A 22,956-nucleotide genomic window follows, 5' to 3' on the forward strand; every position below is an offset into this window, starting at 1 on the left:
AAACAGGCCTGAAGGTGTTGTACTTAAATGCACACAGCATACAAACAAGATAAACAAGCTTGTAGCATGGATTGAAATTGGCAGGTATGATGTTATGGGTATTAGAGATGTGGCTGCAAGGGGATCAGGGCTCGGAACTAAATATCCAAGGATACACATCCTTCTGAAAGGACAGGTCGGTGGGCAGAAGGGATGGGGCTGCCTTGTTTGTAAGAAATTCAATTAAAGCAAAAAGTGACAGAGTCGGAAAGTGTACAATCTGTTGAATAACTGCAAAAGTAAAAAGCCATGATGGGAGTTGTGTACAGGCTTCTTAGCAGTAGTCAGGATGTGGGGAAGAAAATAAATCAGAAGATAGAAAAGGCATGTAAGAAAGGCACAATTGCAATAATCGGGCAGATGGACTGGAAATTCAGGTTGGTAGTGGATCTGAAAGAAAGGAGTTTGTGGAATGTCTGAGATTGGTTTTATGTTTTGGAACAGTTTTTCTCAAAGCTTACGAGGGAACTGACACTTCTGGATTTTAGTGATGTGTAATAAAGTAGACTTGATTAGGGAGTTGAAGGTGAAGGAAGCCCCGAGAGGGTAGTGACCAAAATATGATAGAATTCATTCTGCAATTTGAGAGGGAGAAGCTGGAATCAGATGTAACATTATTACAATCGAGTGAAGGTAACTACAAAGACGACATGAGGGAAGAGCTGGCCAGAGATGATGGAAGTGAAGTGAAATAACTCCACAGAGGCCAGTATCCTGTCACCAAGTTACCCTTTATTTACACACGCATAATACTTCTCACTGGTCTGGCTTCCTCCGAGTCAACAGAACCCCTGACACTCCTGTTTACATCTGTCAGCCAGGGCTCCCCGATTGGGGCTGTTAACATGGTTCAATCAGGGAAATCATATTCTATGATGTCCATCGGTCTGACCTCGTTGCAATCACTACAGGAAGCCTAGCAGGGAAGATGGTAGAACAGCAATGGCAGGAGTTTCTGGGACCAATTCGGGAGGCACAACAGAAATTCATTTGAAGGAAGAAGAAACCTATGAGGGGGAGGATAAGGCAACCATGGCTGACAAGGCAAGTCAAGGACAGCATAAAAGCAAAAGGAAAAACATACAATGTGGTGAAGATGAGTTGGAAATCAGAGGATTGAGAAGGATGTTGACAGTTTTGGGGAAAAGGAAGGAAAGTGGAGTTGAGGATTATCAGATCAATCATGATCTCCTCAAATGATGCAACAGACTCAGTAACTTCTGTTTAGCTACACCACTTTAACTGACCCTTCCTGATCCACTCTGGTTATTTTAACTCTGCTTCATGCATTGACAGGTTATTTGTCCCTTTTTGAATTCGCCTTTCCTGAATTTTCCCCTGAAAGTAGATAATTGTGTTTCAGATGGTTTACAATATTGTAGTTATGTTGAGCATCTCTGATCATCGCCACAGAGTTGTAGCAGCTGACTCTTTTCCTTTGTAATTAATATGAGAGTTGTGTAGTTTTTGGCAGTGAACTAGAATTGTTGGAATTGGAATTCAATGTCTGTCTGACTATCATAAATAAGCAATTGTTGGACAGATTTATATTCATCTCTTATTTTTTCAACATCTTTGTTTCTGAGCCTCCGGGGGTGTTGCTGACCAAGCATCACCGAATACTTGTGAATGAGGCCGTTAGATTTCTCCTGAGAAATGGCAGTGTAACAGCAGCTTTCTAGGTAACTTGACAAGTTGGTACTCTGAGCAACAAAACTACTTAGTCCTGATTTTGAGCTGATCTCAATAAATAGGTAGCAGGAGAGAATTAAAATTGACATCAATTCCTCTGGGTTAGTGAAAAAGGTGAAAACAGCAATTCCTTAGAAAGAGTTTGCACCCATTCGTGTATCAGGGAAGGATTTTCAGGAAAGTTTTTTTGGCACTCATTTCTAATGACTAGGCTCCTCATATTAGCTAGGTGTACTAGTATTCTTGTAATCTGACATAAGAACAATTTGATTTTAATTTGGTGAAGAAGTGCTGATTCAAAAACCATTTGAAAACTTGAAGTTGGAAATTTCATGCATTGCTTTAAAGGAGACATTTTGTTATTGACTTAATGTGTGGGAAAGGAACATTTTGATGGTACCTGTCCTTTTCAGTGTTTTATTCTCTATGGAAATGTATCAGTTTAAGTTTGTGTAACCATCAAACATACCACGATAATGTATACAATGTTCAACTGCTGAAGAGGTCCATGTTCAAATGTAGCAAAAAACTGGACAGTGTTCAGGCTTGAGCCTGATAAGTGGCTGCTGTATAATTTCCTATTCTTCATTTTTGATAGCAGACCATCACCAAGCCACAAGTCAGATCAAGTATCAGACCTACTCTGATGTACAACATGGTGCACCATCTCCCAAGTGGAGATCAGCAGGTAAGTTCTGGGAAAGTCCTTTTTGGAGAGCCTGTCTGTCTGGCTTTGTTGCATTTAATTGGGTTTCACGTTCATTGATGGAAAGACTTGTAAACAATGCCACTGTGCAGAAATGAAGGTCACTTTAAATGTTTTTGAACAATGTGTCTTTTCTTGGTACAGTCCATAAACAGCCAATAAATCAGATTTCATGCAGCGACCTAAATGCAAACAGAAAGAAGCCCTTTTCTCACTCATTGGGTCTCTGAGTTGAATGGAAAGAATTAGTGCTTGAATTCCCTATACAATCCAATCTTCAGTTACCTAGAATTACCAGAAGTGCATGATTGATCTGCTGGAACATCTGTTGGACTTGAAGCTGTCATGATCTTAGTCTTACGATGCATAAGAAATTGGAGCAGGGTAGGCTATTCAGCATTCAAACCTAGTCAGCCATTCAATAACATTGTGTTTTATTCTCATTCTCAATCAGTTCCACTCTGCATTTATTAAGGTGGGATGTTTGCTGATGGTTGCAGTGTTCGGCAATAGTCGCAATTCCTCAGATACTGAAGATATCCATGTTCAAATGTAGAAAGAACTGGACAACATTCAGATTTGAGCTGATAAGTGGCAAGTAAAATTTGAACCACACAAGTACTAGACAATGAACATCTCCAAGAAAGAATTCAACCATCACCCCATGACATTCAATGGTATTACTATTGCTGAATCATCCACTATCAAGAGCAGATCAGAGGTGGGGAATTCTGCATTGAGTAACTCTCCTCCCTTACTCCTTGAAGCCTTTCCATTATCTACAAGACACCGTTCAAGAGTGTGTTGGAATATTCCCTTGTCTGGATGAATGCAGCTCCAACAATACTCAAGAAGTTTGACACCATCCGAGGCACAGCAATCTGCTTGATTGGCATCCAATTTGAAATCTTCAGCATTTATTTACTCTCTACTACCACTGGCAACAGCATGCACCATTTACAAGATGCACTGCAATAACTCACCAAGGCTCCTTAGACAGCACTTTTACCAAATGCAACCCCAACCAACTAGAACAACAAGGGCAGGAACGTTGCTGCCTGCAAGTTTTCCTCCAGGTCACACTTATGTTGACTTGGAACTATATGATCATTCCTTCAATTTCACTGGGTCAGAATCCTGGATCTCCCTCTCCCTCAGCACTGTGGGTGTACTACTCCTCACAGATTTTAGCAATTCAAGAGGGAAGCTCATTACCACCCACCTGAAAGAAAATAGGGATGTATAATAAATGTTCCCTCTTCCCATGAATTATTATTTTAATCAAATAAAAATTGCTCTAGTTATGAAGATTTACTGTACTTTGTTATGTTCGCATTATGTTCGTCTGGTGGGCCATGATTCCAGCTCCGAATTTAAGTGACTTGAAGTGGTTGACTTGCTCGTCGAGCTGGCTGGTTATCGTACAGATGTTTCGTCACCATTCTTGGTAACATCAGTGCGGCCTCCGATGAAGCGATGTTGTTCTACTCAGCTTGGTATTTATATGATCCATGATGCAGTCAACAAGCATGTGGAATTAGACCCAAATAAAAACCCATGCACAACAGAACCGCAAATGACACAACCCAACTTAACAGACCGGATCATATAAAGAAGCGGAGTAGAACAACATCGCTTCATCGGGCGCTGCACTGATGATGTTACTTAGCATGGTGACGTAACTTCTGTACGAAAACCAGCCAGCTCGGAGAACGAGCCAACAACCTCATTCACAATCTGAGCTACAAATCTTTGCAAGAACCCTTTAAATTGAAGTAGCATTGCTATTCACTGAAGATACATTTGGACCAGATAAACTTGAAATCATTTGTATTGAATGGTTTTTGTCTGCTTTAGCTATTCAGAAACCAAGGAACTAGTAACATAGTTGTACATCTAGTGAAGCAGTTATGAGCCCCTCCAGCAAATAGGAGCAAGAAACGATGTCTCCAATAACAAACATGCAAATAAAACGTGAACTTTTCTGTTGGTGAACATATTGGACATACTTTAAACACCTAATATGTAGTTTGCCATAGTATAATTTCCCATTTATCTCTCCTTTTTAAAGCTGACCTTCCTGCCACAAGCCACAGGGAGTACCAGAACTATTCTGATGTACGGCGTAGTGCAAAATCTACCAGGTTGAGACCAGTAGGTAAGTTGGATTAAAGTCCTTTAGAGTACTATCTGACTTTGTTAATAGAGCTTCTAATTCATTTAAGAGAAAGCTTATAAATTACACCACTGTGGAGTTCAGCCGTTGAATAGAATGTGTCTTGGTACAGTCAATAAATGAGATTGCACGCAGCAGCCTAAATGCCAATAGGAAGAATTCCTTTTCTCACTAATTGGATCTCAGATCTCAAGAGTTGAATGGAAAAGAAGAGTGTGTGAACTCCCTAAGCAGCCCAATCTTCAGTTACCTAGAATAAGCAGAAACCAAATGGTCAATTTGCTAGAACACCTGTTGGACTTGTCATGATCTTATCATATGATGCATAAGAAATTGGAGCAGAGTAGGCCATGCAGCCCATCAAACTTACTCAGCATTCCATTGACAGAGTATTAAATTCACTTCCCCACCTAAGCCATCACCTTGATTCCCACGTAGATCAAAGTGTACTGTTTAACTTAGCCTTGAACATATTTGGTGACCCAGCTTCTGCTGCTTTCTGTGCAAAAGCATTCTATAGACTAACAACCCTCTGAAAGAGGACTTTGCTCCTTATATCTGTCTTATAATAGGAGGGCCATTGAGTCATAGAGGTCTACAATAAAGAAAAAGGACCCTTTCGGCCATTGCATCTGTGCTGGGCAAAGATAACCACCTGACTATTCTAATTCTATTTTCCAGCACTTGGTCCAAAGCCCTGTATGCCTTGTCACTGCAAGTGCACATTTGAATACTACTTGATTGTTATGACGGATTCTGCCCATACAACCCTTACAGGCAGTGAGTTCCAGATTTCCACTACCCTCTGGGTGAAAAGATTTTCCTCGCATCTCCTTTTCTAAATCTTCTGCTCCTTACCTTCACTCTGTGCCTCCTGGTCATTGATTGTATCAAGAGGAAAATTTTCTTCCTGTCTATCCTATATGCCCTTTATACTTTTATATATCTCCATCATGCCCGCTCTCTATCTCCTCTACTCGGGCAACATCCCAGTAAATCTCTGCACCCTTTCCAGTGCTATCACATCCCTCCCATTAATGTGGATTCCAGAACTGCAGACAGTACTGTAGCTGTGGCTTAACCAATGTTTTACATTGTTCTAGCATAATCTCCCTGCTCTTAAACTCTGCTAATAAAGGCAAATATACCATATGCCTCCTTAACCACTTCGTCTAGCTGTCCTGATACCTTAAGAGACCAGTGTGTATGCACACCAAGGTCCCTCTGAACCTGATGCTTCCAAAGAACATAAGAACTAGGAGCAGGAATAGGCCATCTGGCCCCTCGAGCCTGCCCCGCCATTTAATAAGATTATGGCGGATCTTTTTGAGACTCAGCTCCACTTACCCGCCCACTCACCATAACCCTTAATTCCTTTACCGTTCAAAAATTTATCTAGCCTTGCCTTAAAAACATTCAGTGAGGTAGCTTCAACCGCTTCACTAGGCAGGGAATTCCCCAGATTCACAACTCTTTCGGTGAAGAAGTTCCTCCTGACCTCAGTCCTACATCTGTTTCCCTTTATTTTGAGGCGATGCCCTCTAGTCCTAGTTTCACCTGCTAGCGGAAACAACCTCCCTGCCTCCACCTTATCTATTCCCTTCATAATCTTATATGTTTCTATAAGATCTCCCCTCATTCTTCTGAATTCCAATGAGTATAATCCCAGTCTACTCAGTCTGTCCTCATAATCCAACCCTCTGAACTCTGGAGTCAACCGAGTGAATCTCCTCTGCACCCCCTCCAGTGCTAGTATATCTCTTCTCAAATAAGGAGACCAAAAGTGCACACAGTACTCCAGGTGTGGCCTCACCAGGACCCTATACAGCTGCAGCATAGCCTCCCTGTTTTTAAACTCCATCCCTTGAGCAATCGCAGACAAAATTCCATTTGCCTTTTTAATTACCTGCTGCACCTGCAACCTACCTTCAGCGATTTCATGCACAAGGACACCCAAGTCCCTCTGCACAGCAGCGTGCTGCAATTTTTTATCATTTAAAACATAGTCCATTTTGCTGTTATTCCTACCAAAATGGATGACCTCACACTTATCAACATTGTACTCCATTTGCCAGACCTTTGCCCACTCACTTAGACTATCTATATCCCTCTGTAGACTTTCAGTGTCTTCTGCACACTTTGCTCTACCACTCATCTTAGTGTCATCTGCAAATTTTGACACACCACACTTAGTCCCCAACTCCAAATCTTCTATGTAAATTGTAAACAATTGAGGTCCCAACACTGATCCCTGAGGCACACCACTAGCCACTGACCGCCAACCAGAAAAACACCCATTTATCCCTACTCTTTGCCTTCTACTGCTCAACCAATCCTCTATCCATGCCAATACATTACCTGTAATACTGTGCAACTTTATCTTATGTAGCAGCCTTTGGTGTGGCACCTTGTCAAATGCCTTCTGGAAATCCAGATATACCACATCCACAGGTTCCCCACTGTCCACCATACAAGTAATGTCCTCAAAGAATTCCATCAAATTAGTTAAACATGACCTACCCTTCATGAACCCATGTTGGGTGTTCCCAATGGGAGAATTTATATCCGGATGTCTTGCTATTTCTTCCTTAATGATGGATTCAAGCATTTTCCCCCACTACCGAAGTTAAGCTAACTGGCCTATAGTTACCTGCTTTTTGTCTACTTCCTTTTTTAAACAGTGGCGTCACATTGGCTGTTTTCCAAACTGCGGGAGCCACCCCAGAGTCCAGTGAATTTTGGTAAATAATTACTAGTGCATTTGCTATTTTCCCCCATCACCTCTTTTAGTACCCTGGGATGCATCTCATCAGGGCCAGGAGACTTGTCTACCTTTACCCCCGTTAGCTTGCCCAGCACTGCCTCCTTAGTGATAATGATAGTTTCTAGGTCCTCACCTGCTATAACCTTCTTGCCATCAGTTTTCGGCATGTTATTTGTGTCTTCCACTGTGAAGACCGACACGAAATAACTGTTTAATGTCTCAGTTATTTCCTCATTCCCAGTTATTAAATTGGCCTTCTCATCCTCTAAAGGACCAATGTTTACCTTCGTCACTCTTTTACGATTTACATATTTATGGAAACTTTTGCTGCCTGTTTTTATATTCTGAGCTAGGTTACTCTCATAATCTATCTTACTTTTCTTTAAACTTTTTTTGTATCTTTCTGTTGGCCTTTAAAGATTTCCCAGTCTACCAGTTTCCCACTAATCTTTGCTTTTTGTATGTGTTTTCTTTCAATCTGATACTTTCCTTTATTTCCTTAGAGATCCATGGCTGGCTCTCTCTTTTCCTACAGTTCTTCCTTATCACTGGAATATACTTCTGCTGAGCACTGTGAAAAATCGTTTTGAAAGTCCTCCACTGTTCCTCAATTGACCCACCATAAAGTTTTTGCTCCCATTCTGCCTTAGCTAACTCCTTCCTCATTCCTTCATAGTCTCCTTTGTTTAAGCACAGGACATAGGTACTGGATTTAACCTTCTCACGCTCCATCTGTATTTTACATTCGACCATACTGTGATCGCTCCTTCCAAGAGGATCCCTAACTGTGAGATCATTAATTATTCCTGTCTCATTACACGGGACTAGATCTAGGATAGCTTGCTCCCTCGTAGGTTCCATTATGTATTGTTCAAGGAAATTATCGCGGATGCATTCTATGAACCCCTCAAGGCTGCCATGACCGACCTGGTTTGACCAATCGATATGTAGATTAAAATCCCCCATGATAATTGCTGTACCATTTTTACATGCATTAGCTATTTCTATGTTTATTGCCCGCCCCACCACAATGTCATTATTTGGTGGCCTATAGACCACACCTATCAGTGATTTCTTTTCCCTGCTATTCCTAATTTTCACCCAAATGAATTCAACCTTTTGTTCAGTAGAACCTACATCATTCTCACTACCGCCCTGATATCATCCTTAAAAATCAGAGCGACACCACCTCCCCTACCTTCCTGTCTGTCCTTCCGAACAGTTTGATACCCCTGGATATTTAACTCCCAGTCATGACCATCCTGTAACCATGTCTGTGTAATGGCCACTAAATCATACCCATTTGCCATGATTTGCGCCGTCAACTCATCCACCTTGTTTCGAATGCTCCGAGCATTCAGATAAAGTGCCCTTATGCCAGTTTTTGCACCTTCTTTTTGGGTCCTATTACCTCCATTACTAACAGCTCTTGAGTTCTCCTTCCCTTTACCTTTTCTCCTAATTTTCAATGGAGTTGAAGCTTCCTCGTCACCTGCTAACCTGCTGCTTTGCCTTACATTAATTGGTTTTCTCCCTCTATGCTCACTTGTCCCTTCCCTTCACCCCCCCCACTTACTAGTTTAAAGTCCTATTAACCACCCTATTTACCCTTTTTGCCAGAACACTGGACCTGGCCCTGTTCAGGTGGAGTCCATCCCAGCAATATAGATCCCTCCTGTCCCAGAACTGATGCCAGTGCTCAAGCTTCTACTGCTATCATGGATAGATGGACAAAGCAAGAGAATACAAGTATATCATCTTATACTTATCCGGATTGAATTCCATTTGCCACTGATCAGCTCATCAATATCCTCTTGTAGTCTGAGGCTGTCCTCCTCAATATTTGCCACGCCACCAATTTTTTTGAATGTCCTGTGAACATACTCATCAACTGTCCTATATTCACTCATATACACCACAAACAAGAACCCCAACACTGACCTCACTGGGCACAGACTTCCAGTTGAAAAAAAAAATCCCTGAACCATCACCATCTGCTTCCTGCTACTAAGCCAATTGTGGATCCAATTTGCCTAATTTCTGGATGTAGGCTGTTAGCTTTGCCATCAGTCTCCCATTCCTTTATTATAATGGCCCTGACTTTCACTTATTCCTGTTTTTTTACCCCTCAGTTAATTCTTTATTCCAAAACAAAACACACTTAAAATCACAAGCCAGTGAACACACCCCTTTTTTGTGGGTAAATCACCACAAGTTACCTTTTAATTCGGCTACTTACTAAGAAATCTCATGACCATCAAGTACTGAAACAATAATTTAAACTTTATTGCATGTAGCAACCAAAATAAGACCCCTCGAGCAAGCAAGTTAAGCCTCGCAACTCCTTTTGGCAATTACCGACTAATGGTGGAATTTAGCTGTGATTCCCAGCCGAGAGTGTCTGTCTCTGGAAGTGTCAGGGGTTCAATGCTTGTACAGTGTAGTTCTTTGAAGTTCTGCTAAGGAAGAGTTTTGGTGTTAGATTCTTTACAGATTTACGTCCTTCACGTCCATAATGTGATATTATTGTTTCTTTAGATTCTTTAATCCAAATTATTGCAAGTCGGAAGCTTTCCTTCATATCTTCTTTGTTCCTTGTTACATTGAGCCTTAACTGTTTGTTTGAAGACACAGCTTTCCTGCTGTTAACTCCATAAATTCTTCCGTAGGACAATGAGTTATCCTTGTGGCAATGAAGCAGCCAGTTATCAAGATGTCAAAACAGTTTTTTGTTCATGTAACTTCAACTCCTCCTTTTCCCAGACATGGCTAATTGCTTTCAATTCCTGTATAAGTTTATCGTTTTTAATAGTTTATTCCAGACAGAGTTATTGCTGCTTTTCGTCTATAACAGTTTATCTTCGATTCCTTCAGTCCATGAACAGTTATTCAAGTTCTGAAATCTATAGTATCACATCACTTGGGAAAACAAATCAGCAGTCCCTTGAAGCAGCTGCTGGAAAACTAGGACTCCCTTCTCTCTGCTCAGTTGAAGCTAAAGAATTCAGCATTACAAACTAAAAACCCTGAAACAGGACTTTACAAACTATGGAGGAAAAGTTCCTTGTCTAGTTCTAGCTTCCTCCAGGAAAGGGGAAGACAACCTCTTGGCATCTACTGTTCTCCTAAATTCCAATGAGTATCGGCACAATCTTCTCAAACTCTACTCGTAAGTCAACTCCGACATTACAGGAATTAGCTTCTCTTGCTGCTTCCAATGCAGGTATATCCATCCTCAAAAAAGAGAATCAGAACTGTACGTGGTACTTGAAGTGCAGTCTCACCAATGCTATGTATAGTTGACTTTCCTACATCCTCTCTGCACATCCTACTTGCTATAACTTGCATGCTAACTTGTCATTTTTTTGCACAAGAGCATCTAACTCCCTTTGCTACTTGAATTTCTGCACTCGCTGTCTTTTTTTTCTTTCTTCCTGCCAAAGTGAACAACATCTCTTTTTCACCATTGGCATATTTTCGCTCGCTCACTCAAACTATCTAAATCTTTAGCAAAGTTCCTTCTGTTTTCTTCACAACATATTTCCCTACCTTTCTTTACGTTGTCTGCAAATTTAGTGACCATGCCTTCTCCTCATATCAGTCATTGATCTAAGTTGTGAAAAGTTCAGGCTGCACATATTACATTCTGCCAATTAGACCAATTCATGCAGATTTGCCAACCAGTCAGTCTTCTGTTCATGTTAATATGTTGCCCTACACCATGATCTTTTATTTTCTGCAATAACCTTTTGATTTGGCACCTAATCAAATGCTTTCTTGAAATCCAAATACAGTCTGTATACTGCCTCCTCTTTACCCATGGCACATGTTACTCCTTCAAAGAGGTTTAACCGATTTATATTAGACATGATTTTTCTTCACAAAATCATGCTGACTCTTCTTGATAACTCAGTTTTTATAAGTTCATAGGTGTAACCATTTTAAAGATTAATTCTAATACCTTCCCTACGATGGACAAGAAGGTAAATGTCCAGTGGTTTCCTGTTAACTGCTGTTTCCTTGTGAGGAGAGGGGTTCAGTTTGCACTTTCCAGTCTGATGGAATCTTTCCTAAATTGAGGGAATTTGGAAAATTAACACCAAAGCATCCACTACGTCATTAGCAACCTATTTTAAATCCCTAGGACGAAATCCATCTCTACCCGAAAACTTGTCTGACCACAGCTCCATCAGTTTGCTTTGTAGCACTTCTTGATGATTGTAATTGCATTAAGTTCTTCTCTCCATTCCACCTTTTGGTGGAATTTTTGTTGTATCCTCTATAATGATGACATAAAATACTTGTTAATGTAAGCCACCATTTCCTCATCTACTACTGTTAACTTTCCATTCTTACTCTCTGGAGGACCAATACTCACTTTACGTGCACTATTCCTTTTTAGTGCCTGAACAAACTTTTGCTTTTTATTTACATTTGTAGCTAGTTTTCCATCATTTTTTAATTTCTTTGTTCAAAAATCTTGGGTAAAATCATAGAATTTTACTGTACAGAAGGAGGCCATTCTGACCCATTGCATCTGTACCAGGTCCCAGAAGAGCTGCGCAGCTAGTCCCATTCTGCAGCCATATCTCCATAGCCCTCTAAATTGTCACTCTCTGATAGATATGCAGCTTGCCTTTGAAGCCTCCTATGGAATCCACCTTTACCACTGACCCAAACCACGCATTCCAAATCCTGACAACTCTGAATAAAGAAAGTTTCTCCTCCTCTCAATCTTCGCTGTCTTTCTAATATTGAAATTGTGCCCCTAAGTTTCTGAATTCCAACTAGTGGAAATAGAATATCTTTCTTTACCCTGTCAAAATTGTTCATAATTTTGAACATCTCTATAAAGTCACCTCTTAATCTTATCTGCTCAAAGGAAAATAAGCCCACTTTCTCTAATCTGTCTTTATATCTAAAATCCCTCATTTATGGTATCATTCTAATGAATCTCCATTGCACTTTCTCCAGGACTTCAATATCCTTAAATAAAATGTCCAGAACTGAATACAATCCTCCAAATGTGTTCTGACCAATGTTTGTAGAGATGTAGTTTCACTTTCTTGCTTTTATACTCTATGCCTCTGTTTATAAACCCAAGGATCCTCTAAGCTGCCTCAACAACTGTTTTAACTTGCATAGCCACCTTCAGAGAATTATGCACGTGAACCCCAAGGTCCCTCTGCTCCTGTACTCTCTGCAAAGTTATATTATTGAGACTGTATTGTCTCTCCATGTTTCTTTTACCAAAATGTATTACCTCACATTTCTATGAATTGAAATTCACCTGCCAGGTGCCTGCCGATTTGGTCAACTTGTCAATGTCGCTTTGAAATTGCTCAGTGTCATCCTCACAATTCACTATTATCCATAGCTTAATGTCAACTTCAAATTGAGATTTTTGCCTTCAACACTTATCTCAATCATTTTTATAAATCAGAAAATGCAAGGGTCCCAACACTGATCCCTAGCGAACACCAGTTTCAACTCCTCTTGAATCTGAGAAATGACCACCTATACCCACTCTCTCTTTCCTGTCTTTTAAACAACTTCTAATCATGCTGCGAAGGACCCATCAATCTCAAAAATTTCCCATTTTCTAATCAATCTGCCATGTGGCACCGTATCAAATGCTTTCTGAAAGTCCAAATATACAACTTCCACAGCATTACTTTCATCCACTGCCTGTGTCACCTTGTCAGAGAGCTCAATTAAATTTGTCAGATGTGACCCGTCCTTGACAAAGCTATGTTGACTGTCTAGTATCAACTTCAAGAAAAGTAAGTGTATATGTCCCTTTTTATTCCCTGGCCTCTATCAGTTCTCTCACTATACAGCTGATAGGTCTGTAGTTTCCTGGGTTATCCTTTGCCTCTGATTTGCGTCTTTTTTTTTTTTTTTTTTAAACAATTGAATCATATTTGCAGTCCTCTAGTCCCCCAAGACTAATCTTCTGTCTTGGAAGGCTTGGAAAATCTCTGGCAACAGCTCTGCAATTTGCTCCCTTACCTCTCTCAACAACCTAGGATAATCCCACCCAGGCTTGGTGACTTCTTTACCTAGAGTGCTGCCAGCAATTTTCAGCACCTTTTTTTTTTGTTTTTAAAATCTGTCGCTGTACTGCTCAATTGCTCAACACCCACATTTTCAACTCTGCCATTCTCACCATTTTGTAATTTACTACAGGCAGAAGCAAAGTACTTACTCATTTAGTACTTCTGCCATACCTTTTTGCTTCAGTGAGTTGCTTACCCTACTTGTTCCTTTATGGGTCCCATTCTATCCTTCACTAATATTACTATTAATATGTTTGAGGAACGTTTTACAATTTGTTTTATCATGGCCTGCCATCCATTCCTCATGCTTTCTCTTAGTCTTCCTTATTCCAGCTTTTAGCCTCTCTCCTGCATTTGAGATACCCTTCCTGATTTCTATTGCTCTTATTATTCTGGAATACATCATATGCCTCCTTTTTTTTTTTCTCCCTTTTATATTCTCATCAATATCCTTTAGTTATCCAGGCTACTCTAGCTTTGGATATCCATATTTATTTCTCATAGTTATGTGCCTAACTTGCACTCCATACATCTCTTTTGAAATTCTACCAATTTTTCATCCAGTTTTATCCAACAAAATGCACTTCCAATCAACCTGCTCCAGTTCAACTTAACATAAATGGCAGAAAGAAAAATGCCACCTTTTTTCCCAAGAATATCCTTTACAGACACTTACCCTTGGTGAATCCTTTAATTTTAAAGAATCTTTCATTCCTTAATTTCCTGTTTTATCTGTTAATTTCTTACTTAACTAATGAGGTTGCAATGATTTTTCTCTGTTACTGTCTCTCTGAGATACATAATTGCTGGCTACTTTGCTGACTCTTCCTAACTGAATTTAAGGAGAAACCTTAAACTGCTGAAAGAGTTTTAAGACTTATTCCCAGCTGTTCTTCTGAACTAAAATCTGATTGTGAAGCATGGTCTTCCTGCATGTCTCAACCATGATCTGGTGTAATTGCAGAGTAGGTTTAAAGGACTGAATTGGGCAAGTACTTAAGGGTGACATTAGATGAGTTACCCTTGCAGAGTGCTGCCATCTAAACAACATGCCAAATTGCCTCCCCTACACTTTCTAACTATTCTATGATACACTTGACAACTCAACAAATTGATACAATGATAAGCTGAGCTAGAGACATCTGATCTCTGTCAAAGGATTGTCATAGATTGTAGAAACAAATAATTGCAGATGCTTGAAATATGAAATAAAAACCTAAAATGTGCTGGAGGAAGCTCCACAGTCTGGCAGCATCTTTGGAGAAAGAAAAAGAATCAACGTTTCGATTCCAGTACGACACTTCTTTGGAGCACCTTAATCATAGAGATGAAATTAGCCTTGGGCTAGTGATGGGCACCCTGGTTGTTGAACACAATGCAGTAATCTCTAGAGGGTATACACATGTGGATCTCAGATGAAAACTGAGATGCTCCTTTGGGGTTTTTAAGAAAAAAGATAGCTGTTATCAAGATTCAGTTGCAAACAATTCAACTTGAGTATGGTTGCAGAAAATGTGCTCCACTGAAAATCCAGTATCTTCAGGAAGATTCGGAGAAAAGTGGAAATGAGATTTGCCATCAGTTTATGTGCCACTATTGGAAAACTGCATGCAGTTCTGGTCTTCCTGCTTTAGGAAGGATGTTGTGAAAATTGAAAGGGTTCAGAAAAAAATTTACAAGGATCTTGCCAGGGTTAGAGGGTTTGCGCTGTAGGGAGAGGCTGAATGGGCTGGGGCTATTTTCCCTAGAGTGTTGGAGGTTGAGGGGTGACGTTATAGAAGTTTTTAAAATCATGAGAGGTGTAGATAGGATGAATAGCCAAGGTCTTTACCCAGGGTAGTGGAATCCAACCCTAGACAGCATAGGTTAAGGTGAGAGGAGAAAACTTTAAAAGGGAACTAAGAGGCAGGGGGTGGTGCGTGTATGGAATGAGCTGCCAGAGAAAATGGTGAAGGCTGGTACAATAACAACATTTAAAAGGCATTTGGATGGGTATATGAATAGGAAAGGCTTAGAGGAATATAGGCCAAATGCTGGCAAATGGGACTAGATTTATTTAGGATATCCAGTCAGCATGGACGAGTTGGACTGAAGGGTCTGTTTCCATGCTTATACCTCTATAACTCTCTCTGACTGTATGACCTGAGTCACAATATTAGTGGGTACTCTGGTCTTCTACTGAAAACAAATCAGTGCAAATCTCCTGCATATGTTGCAGAAAAATCAAGGCTAATTAGTGATTTACTGCATGGGGAGCAGAGCATTGAGCCTGAACCTTGCATCTTGGTGAATATGTTTCTTCCTCCATGGATATATATTGATTAAACTCCATGTTTACTGGTAATAGGAATAGCAAAGGAGTGCTATAGATTGCATTAAAATGGGGTGTAAATGAGAACTAATATTTGAATTAAATTGTAATAACATTACTCCATTCACTCCATTCACTAACTATAGTTAGTGCAGATATATTTGGTATCATCTACATACCAAATATCATGACTGTATAATGTAAGAGTGGCTGTTCTGTATTTTAGCCATTTGTAAACCAGGCAAGGTCCATGATACAGAACTGCCATGTATTGAAATAGTTACGAGTCTTTCATGCAGTCCTCTCAGAGGAGCGGCAAATGAGGTTTCTGACTGGAAACATGCAAAGTAAAAAGCAACCCTTCTTGTTATTGAATATATATTTGAAATGTTCTTTCCTTCCCATAGCTGATACTTACCAGCCCACCAAGTACAGGAAACCCCAATACTACACAGATTCTGCACAAGCTGCACAGTTCATCAGGCCAACTGCAAAAGGTATGTTGTAACAAACTCTTGGAGAGCTAGTTTCGGCTTCTTTACAATAGGGCTTTTCTTTGGTGCCACTTTTGATGTTCTTGGGCTGTAGCCAAAGCATGGATTCCCTATGTTCACTTTATCAATGACCAATAAATCACATTTCACAGAGCGCCCTTAATGTCAACAGTTAGGGGAGGCATGCCATAGTCTGGTCTCGCTCCTTAGTTTCTAGAATTGATGGGGGATGAGTTAGTGCTCAAATTCCTTGCATCATTCAATCCTCAGTACTCCAGGAGAATGAACAGAAGATGAATGGGCAATCTATTGCACATAAAATTATTGTGTCACTCAGGTAGCTACAGACCATGTTTAAAAATCATGCTTTTATAAATTTGGTAAGAACCTTCGTAAAATCTGTATTTAGACGTTTTTTTAAAAAAAACTTAAAAACAACTGCTGAGGAAATAGAAATGTTGTTTTGTAATGTTAAAGGACACAGTATACTGTTAGAATAGGCTTTGGGTGGAAGGATTGTGTATCATGTTATTTTTGGAGATATACTGATTGATTAGTTCGAAGATTGTCAACTCTTCTGTAGATTATGGAATCAGACTATCAATGGACAAAGGGAAGTTGAGTTGGATATCCCTTACAGAACAAAATATTAACTCTTGAATGTAAGACAGGGATGGAGATTTTAAATATTAACTTAATTGTTACTGAACTCAAAAGAAGCTCAAGGATTTTTGGTTGCACTTACCATTGGTTCCAGTGCGTGCAGGTACCCAGGGCAATCTGTACTCTGTCAGAGAGGCCGAAGGATGTCTGTTATGAAAGGTAAAAGGGAAGCACCCCTGAGTTTGAAGCAATTGGACATATTGTAGGAATGGAGCAGGGGAAGCATTAATTTGTACTCGCCCAATAACTAACAGATATCGCTGACCAGAAAGATACAACTAGTAGTATTTTAACCTGAGGGTCACCACATATCAGGTGAGGGGAAAAGATGATAAGAGGTAACTTCATGGTAACCTCGACTAATACAGGAATTGAACCCATGCTGTTGGCATCGTTTTGCATTGCAAACCAGCGAACAGCCAAATCCCCAAGCAGGTGTGGAAGCTATAGTGGAAAAGTTCGTCCATCGGCTGGTTTTCTCTGCCACTCCCACCATTCTACTCCTCCACCCAATACTTGCTAAATCAAGAATATAACATGCCACACAGGAGGGTTGAATGCAAGATGGTATTGGCAATAATATAGTTTAGATGAAAGATCAATTGGTAGACAGGGATAAGTGGGATATTTTTAGTTGACAGGTATAACAAGTGGAGTGCTGGGGTCTTGGCTTCTCAAAACCTAAGAGTAGTTGATCCTATAGATTCTGGGTTAGTCATAGTGGATTGGGAGCCAGCAAATGTAATATTACTGCTCAAGAAAAGGAGGAGAGCAAATCGGAGAACCACAGACCAGTTGTACTAACCCTCTCTCATTGGGAGGATGTTTGGACTTTGTTTAGGAGTTCCTAAAGGACAATGAAATTGCAGGGCTGGTAAACTCAATTGACTGTAGCCACATAGCGTGGATCAGATTATTACCACCAGCATGGGGTTGAATCCCCATTCCAGCTGATGTGGACTCTGGCCTGCCTTCAATCCCATGTTCATAATTTAAAGTGAATTGGCACTTGGCCATGTCTTGGAAAATAATCATTGAGGCAGAGAACTGAAGTAGAGCATCACACTTATAAGGTCATACTGGGATTAGTTTTACAGAAGAAAAATCATGTCTGACAATTTTTAGAATTGTTTTTTCAGAGTGGAGATAGACCATCTGGCCCCTCGAGCATGTAGCAGATAAGGCAGGCAAAGGAGAGGCAGTAAATGCAGCCTGTGTGGATTTCCAAAAGTCATTTGCTAAGGCGCCACATGAAAGGTTAACAACAAGACAAAGGCTCATGGAGTTGAGAGTGAAATATTATCGTGGTTAGAGGATTGGTTAGCAGTCAGAAAATCCAGGATTGGGGATAAATAGGGTAGTTTAAAGTTGACAAGTTATGACTAGCAGCTGCACGGGAAAGTTCTGGGGTTTCAGCCACTTATAATGATGTTCATGATCTGGCCAAAAATGGAGTGTATTGTGTTTAAGTTTCCTGATTTTACAAAGATAGTTGTGTGGAGAACAGAGGCTGAAAAGTGAAGCAGTTGCACTAGGAGCGTGGACAGCAGAATGGAAATTGAGTATAATGTGAGAAAGTGTGAGGTTGTTCAATTTGGTTGTTAAGATAGAAAAGCAGTATTTTTTTTTTTACAAAGGTGTGAAACTTGGAAATGTTGATGGTTGGAGAGATCTGGATGTACAAGAATCTCAAAGTTGACCTGCAAGTACAGCAAGCAATTAGAAAGGCTGATGAAAAGTTGCCTTTAATTTCAAATAGATTGGAGCGCATATTCAAAGGTTCTTTGTTATTCTCCAGGGCTTCAGAGACCGAAATGAGAAATTTCTTGATGCATATTTTTCACATTTTTGGAATTCACTAACCCAGAGAGTTGAATATATTTAAGCCTGACTTTTTAACCTCTTAGGGAATTAGAGAATTAGGGGATGAGGGGAGAAATCAGCATAATCGTGTTAAGTGGCAGAGCAGGCTTGATGGATCCTCAAGGTCTACTCCACTACTAGTTCTTATGGTCTTAGGATATGGTCAATGATGTGCACATTAAAACTGGGCTTCCTCAAGAGTCCATAGTTAGTGGTTCAGATATCCGGGAAGATTGTGGGACCAGGTGGAGATAAGAGGTAGGGAGGGGTGAGGCCAAGAAAGGTTTGGGAAATACATGATGAGAATTTTAAAATCAATATATCGTTTGACCAGAAGCCAATGTCAGCAAACACAAATAATGTATAAGATTCAAAAGAGGCCTGACAGTAGACACTGAAAAATTGATTCCCATAGCTGGGGAATCCAGCTCAGCTGGCACAACCTCCAAGGTAAGGATTGATCATTTAGATCTGAAATATGGAGAAATTTATTTTGAGAGACTTTGAATATTTGGAATTCTCTACTACAGAGGGATGTGGATGCTTATCATTGAATATTTTGATGGCTAGAATGGACAGATTATTGATCTTTCGGGGAATTGAGAAATATGGGGAGTGAGAAAGAAAGGTATCATCAGCCATGATCATATTAAATGCTAGAGAATGCTTAGATTTCATAGATTCCCTACAGTGTGGAAACAGGCCCTTTGGCCCAACAAGTCTACACCGAACTTCGGACATTCCGTCCAGACTCATCCCTCTATAATCCACCTAATCTACACATTCCTGGACATCCCTTGAGGGACTATGTGATCTACTTTTGCTCTAATTTCTTATATTCTTAAGTTTCTGGTGGACTGTGTGGTGTTTTTTTTTTAAAAGAGATGCCACGATTAGGCAGATAGGCACCTTGTTCGTTTTTTTGCTCATGCCAATGTTTTACATTCTCCCTGTATGAACAAATACAAATGCTAAGGAGCTTCACAGGAATAATATCAAAACAACATTTTACTTTGAGTCATGTGAAATAATATTAAGGTGGGTGCTTTGTATTTTAATAAGCATCTTAAAAAGATGACAATGATGGACAGGGGTTTAGGGGTTGTGGGGGCGAATGTTTCAGAGCTAAGGGATGACGCTGCTGGAGGCATAATTGCCAATGGTGGAATGATGGAAATTGCAAGTGGCCAGAATATTTTAATACAGTAAATATGATGGATCACACCAAATCAAAACCCCTTAGTATTATTGAGTGGGCTTGAGTAGAATTAGTTCTGACTGGGCAAATAATATAGCTGAAAGCAATGTACATGAGATCTCCAGTGTGGTTTCTGATCTACTTAAAACCCCTGCAATCTGCTATTCCAGGGTAAAAAACAATGATTATGCCTATTTTATCTTTTCTTAGAATCCAAGTCCTCCTCCTGGAAAGTTATATTTCCAGCATTGGGATTGGTTGTGGTCTTGAGCATCTGTGTATTTTATCTTTGGGTATTTGAGAAGCCTGATCATCGAATGCTGAAAGAGGAGCTCTTCCTGGCCAAGTGGCAAGAGATGAAGACCAAATTCACGCATCAGCAAGATGAATTGTGGAAACGAAGCAGTATTCTATTGAAGAAACATATGGGTGAGGCAGTGCCCACTCAACCCATTATTCTCATGTTTACTGCTGCTCAGGATGCAAAGAAAACCATGCAATGCCTCACTCGCAGGATAGCTGAAGTTTACTCTTCTGTTTTTGATTCAAGTGCACTAGAAATCGATGGATCTGCGCAGAACTTACAGGATAGTAATACGGTGAAGCTGGAGCTGGACAACCAACTGACTGCGGAGTTCACGGGAGGGAGGAAGGCTGCCATAATACATCACTTCCAGGATCTCCCACCCTCTTCTACCTTTCTGTTCTACAAGTACTGCGATCATGAAAATGCTGCATTCAAGGATGTCTCTCTTTTGATCACCGTCTTACTGGATGAGCCAACATTGAAGCCGGACTTGCCCCTCAAAGACCTGGAGGAGATGGTCCATGATTTTGTCAAGAAGAAATTCTGCTCCGATAAACAGCATATGGATAATGATAAACTGAGCGGGCTGTGGAGCCGTATTTCCCATCTGGTGCTACCGGTCAGTCCGGAGAGAGATATCGAAACTGGAGATTGTCCTGCTTGAAATTATTTGAATGACAGAGAGTTTACAATTGCAAATGAAACATGGTTATGCTTTACATGTCAAAGACCAGCTGTTTCTTTTTGATGGCTTGTTCAAATCACCCAACTGTGGAATATATTTTTAAGTATCTGATTTGTGAGTATTGTTCTGAACCTGGATTTGATGCTTTCTGGGCAATGAGGAAAATGCAAATCATTTTTTTAAACAAATCTACCTTTTTTTGTAAATTTTGGTATTAAAAGTTTGTAAAAATTTATTTTTTTTTCCTCCACTGAGATACTTACTTTGTGCTTTGGAATATTGTCTTATCTGCCTGACCCTCTCTCACCTAAGGAGCCAAGGTCCATGCAGTCATTACTTCAGGATCTCCACTTTCTATTGTTGGGAACTGCCACATCAAGCCCAAGAGTCACTATATAGATGGTAGGACTGGCCATTTGCTTGGTCACTGTTGTTTTCCCATCAGCTGGCAGAGGAACACTATCGGTTAAAGCCAAGAGTGCATCAATCCGCTTATTCTCTTGACTGCAGTGATCACAAGCTCCAGATTGTAAGTAGAGAGTGGAAATAGAGTTGGAACTTGGGCACTGGAAACAGTATGTACGAGTGCATCCAAAATATTTGGACATTATTGGTGATTTCCATTCAATAAGGAACCATATTTCATATTTTAATATTATGAAGATTAACTTTCACTCCAAAAATAATGGTATAAATTGGAATTGTGTTTATATTTCTTAAATGGTTTTATATTAATTGTCTATTTCAGCAAATCCTGAAAAAAATTATAATAAAACATTTGTAGAAAACCTCTTAGATGTTTAATACCTTCAAAAATAAAGAAAATGAAAAGAAGTTGGGGAATGTTCAGTCTTCATTACGTGATAGTGCTTGTGAATGTTTAGGATTTCAACACTACACAATGATGAGCAAGACAAGTTCCTGGTGTTATAGCCAAGATTCTTCCTTCAACCAACAATCATGAATAAGTCATTGATGTGATGTTCCTTGTTTCAGGATGGCTACTGTGCTGGATTACGTTAGTTGCTCATGCAAGTGTCGCTTTATTTAAATTAATTATTTTCCCACTTAATAAGTGCCTTCAATGTCTCTGTTCAGTAACCAAAAATTTAAAGAGCATATACCTCTTCAGTAGGAGTATGTATCGGGAACATATCCTATAAGTGAGGACAAAATAATTTGAATCATCTTTACAAATAGAACTGAACTTAAACATTTCCTTTTAAATGTTTTTTGCTCTCTGTTGAATACTGTTTGTATTCAACATTAGTATTTAAGATTATTAGTTCATAGAATCCCTACGGAGTGGGGACAGACCATTCAGCTACTGACCCTCTGAAGAGGATCTTATCCTGACCCAACACCCTATCCTATCCCTGTAACCCTGCATTTCCCATGGTTAATTCACCAAACCAACATACCCCTAGAAAATAAGGACAGTTTAGCATGGCCAACCTACCTAAGCTGCACATCTTTGGACTGTGGGAGGAAACTGGAGCAGCTGGAGGAAACTCAGGTAGACACAAGGAGAATGTACAAACTCTGCACAGACAGTCGCCCTGGTGCAATGAGGCTGTGGTGCTAACCACAGTGCTGCCTTAGGCTGATCGTGGGATGCGCTTGCATATAGTGGAAACTAAATAGTAACACAAAGGGCCCTGTTTACTGCAGACAGAAAGAACATGTGCAAGAACTGCACCTCTTTCAACTTCACAAAATAGGAGACAGCCATTCACTGATTCAATCCTCAGGGCAATGCCCTAATTGGAGTCAACCTGTCTGGTGTAAAATTTAAACAAAGCCTGGCAGTGAACTGTCAATCATCATTAATTGGATTTCCATGGCAATGCCTCTTCCATTCAGAGTCCATTTGCCAATAAATGTTGGTTTTCCACTTTAAATAGGTATTTTTGCAAGTTGTCCTTTGAGTACAAGACAAACATCAACAAAATGTCATTTATCAATAATATGAATCACTCTTCTTCCCATATTCCCCCTG

At 40.0% G+C, this 22,956-nt stretch overlaps 1 protein-coding gene across 5 annotated transcripts in view; it reads left to right on the plus strand.

Moving 5' to 3' along the window:
• Positions 1-21,791, plus strand: part of LOC109913683 (torsin-1A-interacting protein 2-like) — a 45,364-nt gene extending 23,573 nt beyond the window's left edge. For 4 of the 5 annotated variants that reach the window (XM_048601634.1, XM_048601637.1, XM_048601636.1 and 1 more), the window contains 4 exons: positions 2,330-2,419; positions 4,509-4,595; positions 16,155-16,244; positions 20,176-21,791. In XM_048601634.1, coding sequence (XP_048457591.1) covers positions 2,330-2,419; positions 4,509-4,595; positions 16,155-16,244; positions 20,176-20,936 — 1,028 coding nt within the window. In that variant the 3' untranslated portion in view covers positions 20,937-21,791. The remainder of the gene's footprint in view (positions 1-2,329; positions 2,420-4,508; positions 4,596-16,154; positions 16,245-20,175) is intronic. The other variant, XM_048601638.1, reaches the window with a different exon arrangement.
• Positions 21,792-22,956: the final 1,165 nt, after the last annotated feature.

The sequence above is a fragment of the Rhincodon typus genome, chromosome 10 (genome assembly GCF_021869965.1).
Source record: "Rhincodon typus isolate 14 chromosome 10, sRhiTyp1.1, whole genome shotgun sequence".
Lineage (NCBI taxonomy): Eukaryota > Metazoa > Chordata > Chondrichthyes > Orectolobiformes > Rhincodontidae > Rhincodon > Rhincodon typus.